General features: G+C 33.9%; 1 protein-coding gene across 2 annotated transcripts in view; it reads left to right on the plus strand.

The window, feature by feature from the left end:
- Positions 1 to 13448, plus strand: part of ASZ1 (ankyrin repeat, SAM and basic leucine zipper domain containing 1) — a 79132-nt gene extending 65684 nt beyond the window's left edge. For both annotated transcript variants that reach the window (XM_019958712.2, XM_070787794.1), the window contains 3 exons: positions 4819 to 4924; positions 5745 to 5858; positions 9765 to 13448. In XM_019958712.2, coding sequence (XP_019814271.2) covers positions 4819 to 4924; positions 5745 to 5858; positions 9765 to 9917 — 373 coding nt within the window. In that variant the 3' untranslated portion in view covers positions 9918 to 13448. The remainder of the gene's footprint in view (positions 1 to 4818; positions 4925 to 5744; positions 5859 to 9764) is intronic.
- Positions 13449 to 15354: the final 1906 nt, after the last annotated feature.

The following is a 15354-nucleotide window of genomic DNA, read 5'->3' on the forward strand; positions in this document are numbered from 1 at the left end:
TCGGACCTGGAGTATTTTTCATTTTTGTTTGTCTTTTTTTTTTTAATATATCAGGTTCATCCAAGTTATATGCTATAAAATATAAAAGTGCACTAGTGTAGCCTGCCTAAAACTAACATTGCAACTATGAGAAACATTAATTAAACACAGGAATAGTAAGTTTCCATACCATTTTAGAATTCAGAGAAGTCTTCTAGTGAATAAATTAGATGATCCAGATTTCTTTAAAAATGTTACTGCAAAATTATTTCTCTTTCTCTAACTATACCTCCTTATAACAAGATGATCTATATTCAAAATAATGTCTCATCACTGTTTAAAAATAACCACAACTCTTGAATACGTAAGTACATTGTGAAGGATTTCAGTTGTGATGATGACTTAAATCAGAAAACCTTGAATCTTTTTGTTCACTGTCTTTACTTTTTTAATGTATTGCTTTTCTGAAGGGATATTCTAAGTTCTACATGACTGAATTGGAAATTAAAATTTTAATATAATTTATAGGATGTCAGAGTTGTCTCTATGAATTTTCACTGTGAGGCTTAATAGATTTAAAGAATGTATAGAATCCTGAATGGTTCACATATTACAACTGCTAAATTTTTTAAAAAATAAAACTAGCAGACATATATTTCAGGAATTTGACCTTGTTATTAAATCACAGACTTTGTTTACACGCTGTTATGGAAAAGGTTTTACTTTCCATTTGTTCAGAGTCATTCTTTAAAGAAGAAATTAGTCATCAAGTCATAAGAAAACTAACAGCAGGAAAAGTTGAACTGATTGATTATAATCTTCTGGTAATGTAACTTTAACAATTTAGCTACTGATTTGTTTTAAAATACTTTTCTTCTATGTGTTCAATTTTATAGTCTGTTACAAGAGTACACATGTATAGTACTTTTACTTTCTTCTACAGTTAGCCTTAGTATGTTTTCAGAATTAGAGAATGCAATTTAAAAATACCATTTCATTACTACTTTGAGATATTTTTTTGAACAGAAATAACTAAGTTTCACCCATGTCTTGACATTTTCAGCAGTTTCTGCCCAAACCTTTTCTCCAAGCCTGATATCTACTTGAATGTATCAAAGGCATCTCAAAATTATGCCTGCTTAGAAAATGATTTCTCCTTCAAAAAAAAAAACTGTATGATGCAGATTTTCACATAAAAATACATTGTTCACATCTATGATTTATAACTATTCTAAACTTGGAAACTCCAAATATTTAACTTTAAGTGGATGGTTGGATTACATTACATCAATATAATTATTTTATTCTGTCGCTTAAATTATTTTGAGACTTAATGTCATGGAAAAATACTCACAGTAATAGAAAAGGCAAATATAAAATGGAGTGTGAGTTATAATGCCAGTTGTATGTATGCATATGAGAAATACTTAGTTCCCTTATAATATTCTGGAAGAAAATAATACCAGTCATTATATTTGTGTGATTAAAGTATTGGTTATTTTAATTTTTCCAGATAGTCTACAGTGAGCACATGGTTCTTCCATTTGGAGTATCTATATTTTGGTAGAAAATGGATACAAGTTTTATGTATGGCTGATTCCCTTCACTGTTCATCTGAAACTATCACAACATTGTTTGTTAATCGACTATACCCAAATATAAAAGAAAATGTATAAATTATATATTTTGTTCACATCCTTAACTTCAGAATTTTTAAATGTGGCCTATTGTTTCAGTCAACTTATACTTTTGCTGCAGTAACAAATAACTTCTAAATCTAAATTGACTTACAGTAACAAAATTTATTTCTTGATCAGAAATATGATGTGACCCATCTATATCATGGATCAGCTGCAGTGAATCTCTTCCTTATTATTCTGCCAATAGGCTGGAGAAACAGCCCCACCTCAGATATGCCACTCTTGTGGCAAAGGGAAAAGAGAGGTGGCAGAGCCAGTCAGTGGCTCTTAGAGCATCTGTTCAAAAATGACACAGTCACTTCCAGTCATATTTTATTTGCCAAAGCAAGTCATTGGCCAAGCCTCATGTCTTTGGGACATGAAATGTAATTCTCTGGCAGAGAGAGGCCTGGTAGTATCTCGCTCAGTAGAAAGAGACATGACAATTTGATCAAATAATATAGTCTACCATACCTATGCCATATCTGCTTATCTGGAATTCTTTAAATAAGCTCAAAATTATCAGGCATTCCATGTAAAGGTATGTAGGTTGTACAGTTCTAGGGTGGGGGCTGGGCATCCATTTCACACAGTGATGATAAGAGGCATAAAAGTTGTGTTTTTTATAACTTGCCTATCCATATTCAGTAGCCCTGAAAATTATACATCACAAGAAAGGTATATATTTGCCTTTCATTCATTAAGACTATGTAATTTTGTTCATAATAGTATTTGCTTATTTCAACTGTGGTCCTATTGTATTAGAGTTTGTGTGAGTTTTTATTATAATAGATACCACTAAGTAACACTCCAGAAAGGTCATCTTGCAGATTCATCAACTCTTGATATTAATCATCTTCCTAATTTTTGTCATTCCACTGGAACATAACGTCTTATTTTTATTATAATTCCATGTTTATTATCCATTTAAATTTTCATTTTTTCTTTTTCTTTGAGTTACCTATTATCCTTTCTATTAGCTTGTGTTAGTTTCTTTGTAGATTTCACAATAAGTTTGCTTCTGTCTTTGAAACTAATCTAGTCATCATTGTCTCTTTATTGTCAGAACTAGTGGATTAATCCTGATGATTTAACATGCTTGACTTTTTCTCTTCATCTTGAATCTGTTCCATTCTTTACCTTTCATAATAGAAATTACTCCTGATTTTCTTTTTCTCAGGCTACTTTTACTTTGATAGCTTTTTTTACACCCCTATCAATTCGCCCCTCTTCACAATATGTATCTTTTTTCTTGGTGGCCTTCTCCGTGATCATTGTTTTGATTTCCATTGGTTAGCAAATTATAGACACTTCTAATACTTCTGTTGTTTGTGCCTATATTCACTGTTGAAGGTAATACTGAAATTCTTTTAGAGGTTAGTGAAAATAAAGATGTAATTTTTCCCCATATAAGTTCACCAGATCCCTGAATTCTTTGTAACCTCATGAGTCAGTCTGTGGACCCCAGGATAAGTACCTACAAGACGGACATTTTCTACTACTTACTGATCACTGCATATACATGACTCATATCATTGCCATCATCAACATAATATTAAGTTTGTTTGAATGCCATCTGTGTACTAGATTAAATACTATGTGCTTTTCATATAGTATCTCCTAAGTCCTCCTTCCCTGGTGGTCAGCTAGTAAAGAATCCACCTGCAATGCAATTCCTGGATTGGGAAGATCCCCTGGAGAAGGGATAGACGACCCATTCCAGTATTCTGGCCTGGAGAATTCCATGAACTACTGGGCGACTTTCACTTTTCAGTCCTCCTGACAGTCCTGTTATCTCAGTTCTAGAGATATGGCAATATTTGGCTGAAGATTAGGTTTGCCTGAGGTCATAAAGCTATGGAAGCTGTATTCAAACTCAGGGTTTCCTGATGCTAGAGTCTATCTTCTTAATTATTATGCTATATTGTTTCCTCTTTACCCCACTTACTTCTTTACTACCCACCCCCAAATTCACTTCCCTGCTTGGTAGTGCCATTTTCCACTGAAACCAAGGAAGTTAGAATCACCCTAGACCGTTCCTTTCCTTTTACATGCGGTCCATCACCAAGTTTTTCGGTTTATTCTCCTGAACATTTCTTAAACTATCTCCTAATTATTCTCTATACTTCCACTTTTGTTTTCCTTTTAATCCACACCATACCCCAAATAAACTCTCATGCAAAAGTCTGATTTTCTACTTCCTTGTTTAAAGTCCCTTAGTAACTGTACATTATCCAGAAAATAATATTCCATTCCTTAGCATGTCACAAAAGTTCCTTAAATAAATGACCCCATATAACCTCTTTTTTTACGACTTTCACATGATTGTGCTTTAGTTATACTTTGGAGACTTCCTAACCCCATAGTTCCACACCTGCTATTCTCTCCATCCAGAATCTCTTCTCTTCCTATGTACTTGACAAGCTTATTTTTCAGCTCCAGACTCAGTTCAAATATGAACTCTCTGAAATGTTACTAAATCCCTATTCCCAGTTATGTTGTTGTTGCAGCCCTGCAGACTGTAGCCCTCTGGTCTCCTGTGTACACAGGATTTCTCAGGCAAGAGTAATGGAGTGGGTTACCATTTCCTTCTCCAAGGGATCTGATCTTCCTGACCCAAGGATCAGACTCCACGTATCCTATGTCTCCTGCATTGCCAGGAGGATTCTTTACCATTGAGCCACCAGGGAAGATGCCTCATTCCAACTTATGCTAGGTTCATTATCTCTTGAATTTTTTTTTTTTATCTCTTGAATTTTAGATATTTCAACTGTAAACTACTGTTAATAACATATACCTTACAGGAGCTGTTGGAAGGAATTTAAAAAATAATAAATGTAAAATCAAATGCAGTGCCTTCACATAATAGACACTCAAATACTGGGACTTTTATGTTCCTTCTTCATATGTCCCTGTGAATAATTAGGTTATAATAGTAGGTCTGCCTCTCATCCTGAACTTTGAGATCTTCAAGATTGGACACTTGGTTTCCTTTGTATGCTTAATGTCTTATTTCATATGCTAATACAAATTTACTATTCTACAGATACTTTTTAAAGAATATAATAAATGTTATGACTCAACAGTGAATAACTAGCTAAGTAAAATGGAGTAAATTGTTCATATCAGTGATTCCTATTTGTTTATTTCCTATCTTTAGTGGTGATGAGTTCCTCAACTTTCTTCTGAAATTAAACAAACAGTGTGGCCACTTAATAACAGCTGTACAGAACATTATTACCGAGTTGCCTGTAAATTCTCACAAGGTATTCTACAAAAATTATTAAGTGAAGAAAAGTATAAATGCAAATAACTACAGATAAGTTAATGATAATTCAGTAAATAATAATGATCTAGTAAAACTGTATCTTCTACAAAATCATACAAGAGCTAAATAAGTCAATTTATTTAATATTACTTCTTTTTATATGAAATAATTGAAAAACTAATGTTCCAGCCCTCAAGAAAAGAAATGAGTCAGACCAAAAAGTAAACTGATTTGTGTACTAAACTCACCATTTGTTTTTAAAAGAAATTTAATTGTTTAAAATATAAAGTGACAGGAGACCCAAGTGAAAGTTGAAATAAAACAGTGTGTTGAGTATTATTAAAAACCATATCAATATAAGGATTTTTTAATGAAAGAAATTTTAAATAGAGAAAGTGTAAGTGACCTGTTAAAGCAAACTTGTTTTGTTTTTTTTTCATGTGATTTAGTTTTAGCTGTTTGTATGTAGTGAAAAATATTTAATGCATTTGTTTTCCAATGATTTTTGTATAACACTGATATGGAAATCATGTCATTATTCAAACCTTCATGACTTTATTTATTCACCATAAATATTATTACTAATATTAGTTTCCATAGTTACATGTACATGTATTTAATAAATGCATTCAGGAAACTGATTCAATTATTTGTATAAAATTACTCAGTTCTTTTGGTGTCAGGATTTACCATGATAAAAAAAATGCTTTTCAGTTATGTAATTTAATATTTCATAGTATTGTATAACTTTTGTGGATACAAAGTTGTGAAAAGTTGTTTCCCATTGTTTAAAATGTAACTTTTGAAAATATTAACAGATAGTACTAGAATGGGCTTCTCCCCGGAATTTTACTTCAGTTTGTGAAGAACTGGTTAGTAATGTTGAAGATTTGAGTGAAGAGGTCTGCAAGCTAAAAGACTTAATTCAGAAGGTATCTATTTAAAATTTAAAAGGGGAAAAATTATTTACAGCACAGTATGTTAGACAATGAGGGCTTCCCTGATGGCTCAGATGGTAAAGAATGCTTACAGTGCGGGAGACCTGGGTTTGATCCCTGGGTTGGGAAGATCCCTTGGAGGAGAGCATGGCAACCCACTCCAGTATTCTTTCCTGGAGAATCCCCATGGACAGAGGAGCCTGGCAGGCTACTGTCCATGGGGTTGCAAAGAGTCAGACACCACTGAGCGACTAAGCACATGTTAGACAATGAAGCAATTCTGACAACAGCAACTTAAGTTCTCACTAGACAGATGGGAAAAGGACCATTTCCAAAGAAAGAAATTTACCTAGGAAAGACACTTTGTTGGTCATTAATGAAATACATACTGAAAGAATAATGCTACATCATTTTCATCCTATAAATTAGCAGGGAATGTATTACCCTACTCATTACTGGTTATAGTTCACCAAACTAATATTTTCATGTAAGACTGATGTTAAAACAACTTTCAAGCACAGTTTAGCAGGATGTAGCAAGGACTCTAAAAACGTTTTTATCTTTCAATAATACTAGTCGAATGATTCCAAAATTGTTCGTACTGGAAGTATAGTATACTAAGAAAATGATTTAATAAATTATGGTATGGCCATTTGTCATAATGGTATGCAGCCAGTTGAAAAATATAGTGAAAAGCAAATATCAGCTTGTTAAAGACAAAATGTTGTATTTCTAATTTTTATTTATGTGTAAATATTAAAAATTACCAAAATTTAAAGGTTTATTAGCTCTGTTAATGAGGTAGGATTATAGATGAAATATTCCTTCTATTTTCTAGACTTTGTATAATATTGGGTTGGCCAAAAAACTCGTTCAAGGTTTTTCCATATGATGTAACTGAAAAACCCACACGGATTTTTTTGCCAACCCAGTATCTTTTAAATTTAACTTTTTAAGAGTATAGGCTTTTTTTGGTTCTTGTTTCTGTACTCATATAGAAGTATGTATCTTGGTTTAAGAACAGGTGATTTTTCTCCCACTTAAGAAAACTGAGTATATCAAAATCTAAGCTGGTAAAATAGAGAACTCTGTTGAAGGTAGACAATAAAGGAAAACACTTTAACTTTACTAAAGAACTCACTTTGAGTTCTCCAAGTCTGATAAATATATTTGGTATCTAAAAAGTTTTTGTGAAATATCTGATGTGAACATCAGATTATGCATTAAATTTTCATAGTTTCATCCCATAATCGTTTAATATTATCATTAATATTTAATCAAAAAGGTTATTTTCCTCAAAATAACTTTATACATATTCCAGATAATTTGTCATTCTAGCTGTTAACATCGGAGAAGGCAATGGCACCCCACTCCAGTACTCTTGCCTGGAAAATCCCATGGATGGAGGAGCCTGGTGGGCTACAGTCCATGGGGTCACTAAGAGTCGGACACGACTGAGTAACTTCACTTTCATTTTTCCCTTTCATGCATTGGAGAAGGAAATGGCAACCCACTCCAGTGTTCTTGCCTGGAGAATCCCAGGGACAGGGGAGCCTGGTGGGCTGCCATCTATGGGGTCGCACAGAGTTGGACACGACTAAAGCGACTTAGCAGCAGCAGCAGCAGCTATTAACATATGTTCAGACAAAAGGAGTCTTGTTAAAAACTGAGCAGAAAATTGAAGCAAATTCTGCAAAATTATAGGAGAATAAAAACATGTAAAATAGGGCAAATGAATAATATAGTTCAAAGTTTTTGTAGACAATAACTCCTTCCCAGAAAAAGTCATCTTACAAGTTGTGCTATCTCTGACATTTACTCATTCAACAAACTTGAGTGCCTGTTGTATGTCAGGCAACTGTGCTACACATTACTTTTCTAACTGTGCTCTCTGCTTCTACTTTTGTGTTTCTTTAATCCACTCCACTCCCCAAATAAACCTTCTCATGCAAAAATATGATTTTATACTTTCTGAACTTGATTACAACATGAAAATTATAGCACCATTCATGTTTACTATATCCATCATCCAGAAAAATTGAAGGGAAATGGTATTGATTTTACTTATTAGCATGGTGTTTTTCATGGGGTCCAAGGGAAGTTTGGAAGGATTTATGTAAAACTTTCTGCAAAGCATCAACTTTTCATGTTTAGTGTAAGATATTCCCTAAGACATCTTTGTCTCAGGATTGGTAATTATTTGATTTCTCCAAGATGAACAAAAACATTTGGAGGGAGAGTAGATAGAGGAGTAAAATGAAATTAGAGAGAGAGATCAGATTTTTCCTGAAGGGATGAAAAAGGTACTGCTTTCAAGTGTAACTGATTCTAAAACACAAACAATTGAGTCAGGTACAATAATATTTATTTTAATAATGTATACCTATAGAGAAAATTTTCAGCTTTCTTTATCTAAGTGGAAGGTCTTTTTTCTTTGGTCTTTTCTACCTTGAATCTATACATTTCTATATAAGGATTAGCCTTGAAAACATATTTATTGGTTCATAATAACAATAGATATAATTCTTTGGGCAGGAAAGTATTAATTCTGCAGCAGGCTAATTCTGCATTGGGGTTTTTTAAGTCTTAAACAAGCAATAATCATGAAAATAAGATTTTATTTAAAAAACTGTGAGGACTTCCAGGTTTGGGAGTATGCTATCATGCCTGTTAAACTTACAGTATTTTAAGAGTTTACCAATAATAACAAAGGATTTTTTTTTAAAAAGAAACATATGAGCTATCATAGATAAGTATATGGAGGTAACAGAGAGAGGGTGGGAGAGGTCAAGGCCAGACTCTCACACCACATCATTCTCTTTCAAACCAACACACGGACAGGCTCTTGTCAGAAAGGGTCATTCTAAGTAATTGGTTAATAAAAGGAATGACTGTCTCAGGATTCAGTAAATGGAGCATCAGTGTCAAAAAGGAATCTGTTGCTGAATGAAGCCATTTGGAAGCTAGACCAAGAATACAGTATTAATGAGATTGGCATTGAAGTCCATCTTCTACTATATAAATTTAAAATTAATTTTGCAGGGTTCTTTAATTAAATATTTACACTGTAGATTTGAGAAGTAGTTATTTTTTCTAAGGTTCAAAGTATTTATGTCACCACTCCAGCACAGGATGTTTCCAGTAAATATCACTCTATAAATGTGCCTGATTCTTTTTATCTTTCAAGGATCTTCTGGTTTCTGCTTGTTCTCCCTCTTCTGCCTCTCCCCCAACAACTAAACTATCTTCTCCACACCGCCCCGGCCCCCCACCCCCGCCACCACCACCACACACACACACACAAAGTTGAGGGGACTTCTTTACCAAGAAAGTTCTAATATGGAGATTTAGAAACTGACTGAGTCATGTAATTTCATTGCTGGAAAATGCTAAAAGAACCACTGAAATTTTTGTTAACATTTGTTCCTGCAACTATATTTAAATAAAGGGTTATACTTCTAGCATTAGCATTGAATCTTCTAGTTTTTGTTGAATTTCATTTATTGTAGGTATTCTATAAGAATGGTTTGCTTTTTTTGGTAAGAAATCAGTTGATATTTAATACAGAAGGAAAAAAAAAGATTGTCATTCCTTAAAGGTAGAAACAGAAACTTTGACATTAAAGGAACTTTATCTCTTGACATGAAAACTTGATTTTAAAATGTAGTCATCTGTAGAAGCATTTATTTTTAATATAAAACTAATAATCTAGTATAATCGGATCCTGGTTGAAGGAAAAACTATTTTTTAAGACTTTAAATTTTCCATGGGAATCTTGCATTTAGGTTACATCTAAATCAAGTGAATTAACATGTATATTTTGATACTTTTTAAATCAAAGATATTTTTATTTTCAGTATACTGTACATTAACTCTTCTTTTTTCCATACTAAACATTAGTTACAAAATGAACGAGAAAATGATCCAACTCATATACCGTTAATGGAAGAAGTATCTACATGGAATAGTAGGATTTTGAAGAGGACGGCTATTACAGTATGCGGATTTGGGTTTCTTCTTTTCATCTGCAAGCTAGCTTTTCAGAGAAAATAACCCTAATGTTTGTTTTGAATAATGTATGTGTTCCTTATTCAAATTACCTAAAAATGTTGCTTTTAACTATTTGTGACACACTGTAACTACCTTTGCCAGTACTCTGTAGGAAGAATTATGATAGTATAGAGCAGAATGCTTTTCTTTAAAAAGTGGTTTGTCAGTTTGAATTGAAAATATAATTCGTTATATTTTTATGTTAATTTTGATCAAGCAGTAAATTATAAGTGATTTTTAAGTTTGATCCTATCCTATGTAAATCACATTCAAAATAAAAGTTTTATCTAATATTCTTTGACATTTAGAAAAGAATGTTCATTTGTCACAGTAAATCTACAGAATTTGTAAAGTGTTCATAAACAGTAGCTTTCTTTTAGTCTGTGTCTTCCCTTTCCATTACTATGTAGTAAGGACTTATTTAGTTTTTTTAGTTATATATCATTATGTAGAAATTATTAAGTTGAGAATATTTTAGAGAATGCAGAGTATAGATAAAATGTGAAAATTTTTAATCATTTATTAAAAACAGGAAAAATATTTTAAATGTAAATTTTAAAAAGCAGAAAATTTAGAGTAGTGTGGAAAGCCCAAAGCACATTAGAATTTTTTATGTAGTGTACTTTGGGAACATATGACATGTACTTCGTGTAACATTGTTGAGGATGGTATGAAAGTGAATGGCATTCGGCATATAATTTCTCATACCAATCTAAAGAAGTAATGCATGATTTATGAGTTTTTTTTCAAAATCAAAATAATGATATTCAGATTATAAAAGTGAAGAAAAGGCAGGCCTAATTTAGCAGGCAATATAGTAGACTTCGGAGAAGGCAATGGCACCCCATTCCAGTACTCTTGCCTGGAAAATCCCATGGACGGAGAAGCCTGGTAGGCTACAGTTCATGGGGTCGCAAAGAGTTGGACACGACTGAGAAACTTCGCTTTCACTTTTCACTTTCATGCATTGGAGAAGGAAATGGCAACCCACTCCAGTGTTCTTGCCTGGAGAATCCCAGGGACTGGGGAGCCTGGTGGGCTGCCATATACGGGGTCGCACAGAGTTGGACACAACTGAAGTGACTTAGCAGCAGCAGCAGCATAGTAGTTAAATCTCGCTTTATTTAAATAGTACCATATTTAGATGCAATTGACACACAGTTATTAGAAGGTAAACATCAAACAAAGAAGAAAATTGTGGAAAAGAAGAACAGCATGAGGAATATTATTAGTAGCTCTAGTAGCTCTTGGTTACACCAAAGCAGCAAGGTTTGAGTCCTTCTTTTTTTCTGAGAATTACTCAACGATACAGTTTTGGAAGGAATTGGTGTCTGACATTTTAACCTAAGTGCCACAGCAAGACATTTTTTTCTAATATCCCTCATTTAAATTTAAGGCTTCAAGTGTTAGAACTAATGTAGAGAATGGATAGGATAATAGGTACTTCTTTTAACATAGATCGTATTTCCCTACTAGCCCAGTGCTCAGGCAGACAGAGGTGTTTAATAAATGTTAGTTTTAGTTTCCTTTAAAAAAAAAAAAAACTGTAGGAAAGTGACACACTACCTGATTGTTTACTTAACAGTAGTCTTTCACCTCAGTTCATCTTTAAAGACCATCAGTTGGCTCAAAGGATTGCTAAATTTTTTCACTAACCAAACCAAACTGTATGCATCTCTTAAATGGTAAGACAAACTATGAAAATGCAAATTGATAAAATATTTGCTTTCAAAAGGATATATTGCACAATTCCTTAAAATATTGATGTTTTAGTAGTAGCGGTGGTAATAATAATCTGTCCCAGTATATGTCAAATATAATTAGCTATTCAGGGAAAAGAAGTACTGTGAAGTCCATTGTATCTGCATTATCTGAGTATTTTCATTCCCTTGACAAATATGGTATAATTTTCAGATTATAGACTGAGAATAAGTAGGGCAGCATTTGTTGTAATTAAATTGTTTCTTCCTGGGTAAAATAAACTTTTTCTCCTGGTTTAAAATTAGTTATTTTATCTAGCATGTAAGTCCCTTCTTACTCTGATTATTTGACTTAATTACAGTGCTTTAGTATGAGGGAGGCAGGGTATAACTTCTGGAATATTCATTCTTTTATAAGATAGCTCATTAAAAACCATTTGTCTTCCTTTTATAGAACAAACTCAGTGGAGAACCTCCCTAAAACTACAGACAGAAGTGGTGTAAACCTAATTTTAATTTTATGTACTTGAAAGTAGTAAAACTTTATTAATTGGTGATTAGTTGGGATCAAAAAATGTTCCTGTACCTTTGGAATCAACTTTGAAGCTCAGATAATTCATTATAAGCACTGGTTAGAATGCAGGTATCTTTCACACACACAAAAAGTATGCTTACTTGCCACTCTCCTCCAGTGCCATGCCTAGCGCCCTCCACCAGTTCTATTCCATGTCCCTGGTATATTCACTAACCTTTTTACTTCTCAAACTTCTAAGACCTCTTTCTCTTGATCTCATTCTTAAATAATGGCCTTGCTTCTTAATGTCCTGGGAAACAGAATCAGTTAAAGAAGAACTTCCACACTGGGTTTCCTTTAGTTATGTCAGCAAACTCTTTTTGTAAAGGACCAGATACTAAATATTTTAGCTTTTGCAGGCCATATGGTCTATGTCACAGCTTTTTAACACCACCACTGTAGCGCATTGTAGCACATAAATTAATAGATGTGGCTGTGCTACAGTAAAACTTTACAAATACAGGTGATTTCCTGGAGTTAGCCCACCAAGCTATCGATTGCCAAGCTATTGATTGCCAACCTCGGTCTAATGTCACACAGTTACAAATATGAATTAAAAATAATAATAATATCCAGTCTAACAATCTGTCTTTTGATTGAATTATTTAATATACTCACATTCAGTGTTACTAGTTTATTATTAGAATATTATAAATATCTGTCATTTTAATTTTTATATGTCTCATATTAAAAAATCTAATGATTTTTCACATTTTTGAGTTATTTTTTCAGTTTCTCTAGGGCTTACCATGTATATTTTAACCTACAAGAATCTGCTTCTGATTTACACTAACTTGGCAACCCACTCCAGTGTTCTTGCCTGGAAAATCCCAGGGACGGGGGAGCCTGGTGCACTGCCGTCTATGGGGTCGCACAGAGTCGGACACGACTGAAGTGACTTAGCAGTAGCAGCAATTTCAGTGAGATATGGAAACATTCCTGTAGAGCTCTATTTCATTGTCTTCCATCTTTATACTGTTATTGTTATGCATATTACATCTATATATATTATAAACCTAACAATACAGTGTTTAATTATTGCTTTATGTAATTCTTTGTCTATTAAAGAAACAGAAAAGATGACCATCAAGTTTATAGAATGTGTCATTAACTTTCTTATTTCTGGTCCTCTTCATTTGTTCCTGTGGATTCAAGTTACCATCTGGTGTTGGAATCCTTACTCCAGTACAACTCTTTGCGCCTACCCACTTTGTGCTGTTATTTTCAAATATAATACATTTCTATAAGTTACAAACCCAGTGGTACTGTTATGTATATATTTCTTCAAATAACTGCTTTTTAAAAAGAAAGGAGAAGAAAGATACTGTTTTTTATAATCATATAATTATCTTTACTACTGCTTTTTGTTTTTTCTTAAATCTTTATATTCCCATTTGGGTTTACTTGTTTCCACTCTGAAAAACTTTAGTATTTCTTATAAGGTGGATTGCTAGCAATTCTCTTTTAAGTTTTGTCTACTTGGTAGTCTTTGTTTTGCCTTTATTTTTAAAAGAAAGTTTTTCTAGATATAAGATTCTAGGCTGACAGGGGTTTTTTCCTTTTAGAATTTTGAATATGCTGTCTCACTGCTTTCTAGTTTTCATGGTTTTTTTAAATGATAAGTCAGCTTTTGAACTTTGGGGGCTTCCTTGTACAAGTTTTCAAGATTTCCTCTTTGTCTTTTAGCATTCTTACTATGATATGTATGTGTTTGAGTTTCTGTATTTATACTACTTGGGGGAAGTGCATTGAGCTTCTTTGATGTGTAATGTTTTTCATCAAATTTGGGAAATTTTCAGCCATGATTTCTTTGAATGTTTTTTCTATTTCTTTTTCTTCTCAGTTTCTGGTATTCCCATTACACCTGTATTGGTGGATCCAAAAGTATCCAACATTTTTTTCTGTTTTTCTTCATTCTTTTTTCTGTCTCTTCTTCAGGTTGCATAATGTTCATCCATTTATCTTCACTGATACTTTTTTCTAGTTCAAGTTGACTGTTTAGTTACTATAATTTTTTATTGCAATTATTGTACTTTTTAATTTCATAATTTCCGTTTGGTTCTTTTTTATGATTTCTGCCTCTTTATTGACATTCTCTATGATGAAACATTTTCTTCATACCTTCCTTGAGTTCTTTAAACATATTTATAGTGGCATCTCAGAGAAGGCAATGGCACCCCACTCCAGTACTCTTGCCTGGAAAATCCCATGGACGGAGGAGCCTGGTAGGCTGCAGTCCATGGGGTCGCTAAGAGTGGGATACAACTGAGCGACTTCACTTTCACTTTTGACTTTCATGCATTGGAGAAGGAAATGGCAACCCACTCCAGTGTTCCTGCCTGGAGAATCCCAGGGACGGTGGAGCCTGATGGTCTGCAGTCCATGGAGTCGCACAGAGTCGGACACGACTGAAGCGACTTAGCAGCAGCAGCAGCATAATGGCATCTTTGAAAGTATTTATTAAAAATAACATCTGGCCCCTCTCACAGTCTCTGTTGCCTACTCTTTTTTCCTATGTATGGGTCACACTTGCCCATTTCTTTGCAAGTCTCATAATTTTTTGTTAAAAACTGGCTATTGTGGAAAGGGATTCCTTTCTCTCCCCCCACAAGGAACTGCTGTTGTTGCTCTTTGCTTTTTTATTTGTTTAGTGACTTGGCTGGTCTATTTTACTGAAACCTGCTTCCCCCAAAGTGTGGAGCCCTTGATGTCACTTTTCAGAGAGTGCAGTCTTAGGCATATACACACTCACCCTGGTATGGCAGTGGTTTTAGCAGGGCTAAACCTGCAGTCTCTTTCTCTTTTTCTGACTGTCTCTTTTTCTAATATCTCTTAATAGGCTGGCTGCCTCATTTGGTATTACACCCAGCCCATGCTTTGCTGTGCTGTGCCGAGTCGCTCAGTCGTGTAACCCCATGGACTATAACCCTCCAGGCTCCTCTGTCCATGATGATTTTCCAGGCAAGAATACTGGAGTGGGTTGTCATGCCCTCTGCCAGGACACCGAGCCCTTAGGTTCCACCAATTACTGGTTGATTGCTTGATCTTTTTTTGACATGGCCCTGGAGCATGCATTACTCAGCAGTCTGATAGAATTAAATTTGGATGGGATAGTTTTTGAGCCATCTTTTGAGGCATATTCTGACCAAGGGACAGTCCCTCTCAG

This window comes from Bos indicus, chromosome 4 (assembly GCF_029378745.1).
Source record: "Bos indicus isolate NIAB-ARS_2022 breed Sahiwal x Tharparkar chromosome 4, NIAB-ARS_B.indTharparkar_mat_pri_1.0, whole genome shotgun sequence".
Lineage (NCBI taxonomy): Eukaryota > Metazoa > Chordata > Mammalia > Artiodactyla > Bovidae > Bos > Bos indicus.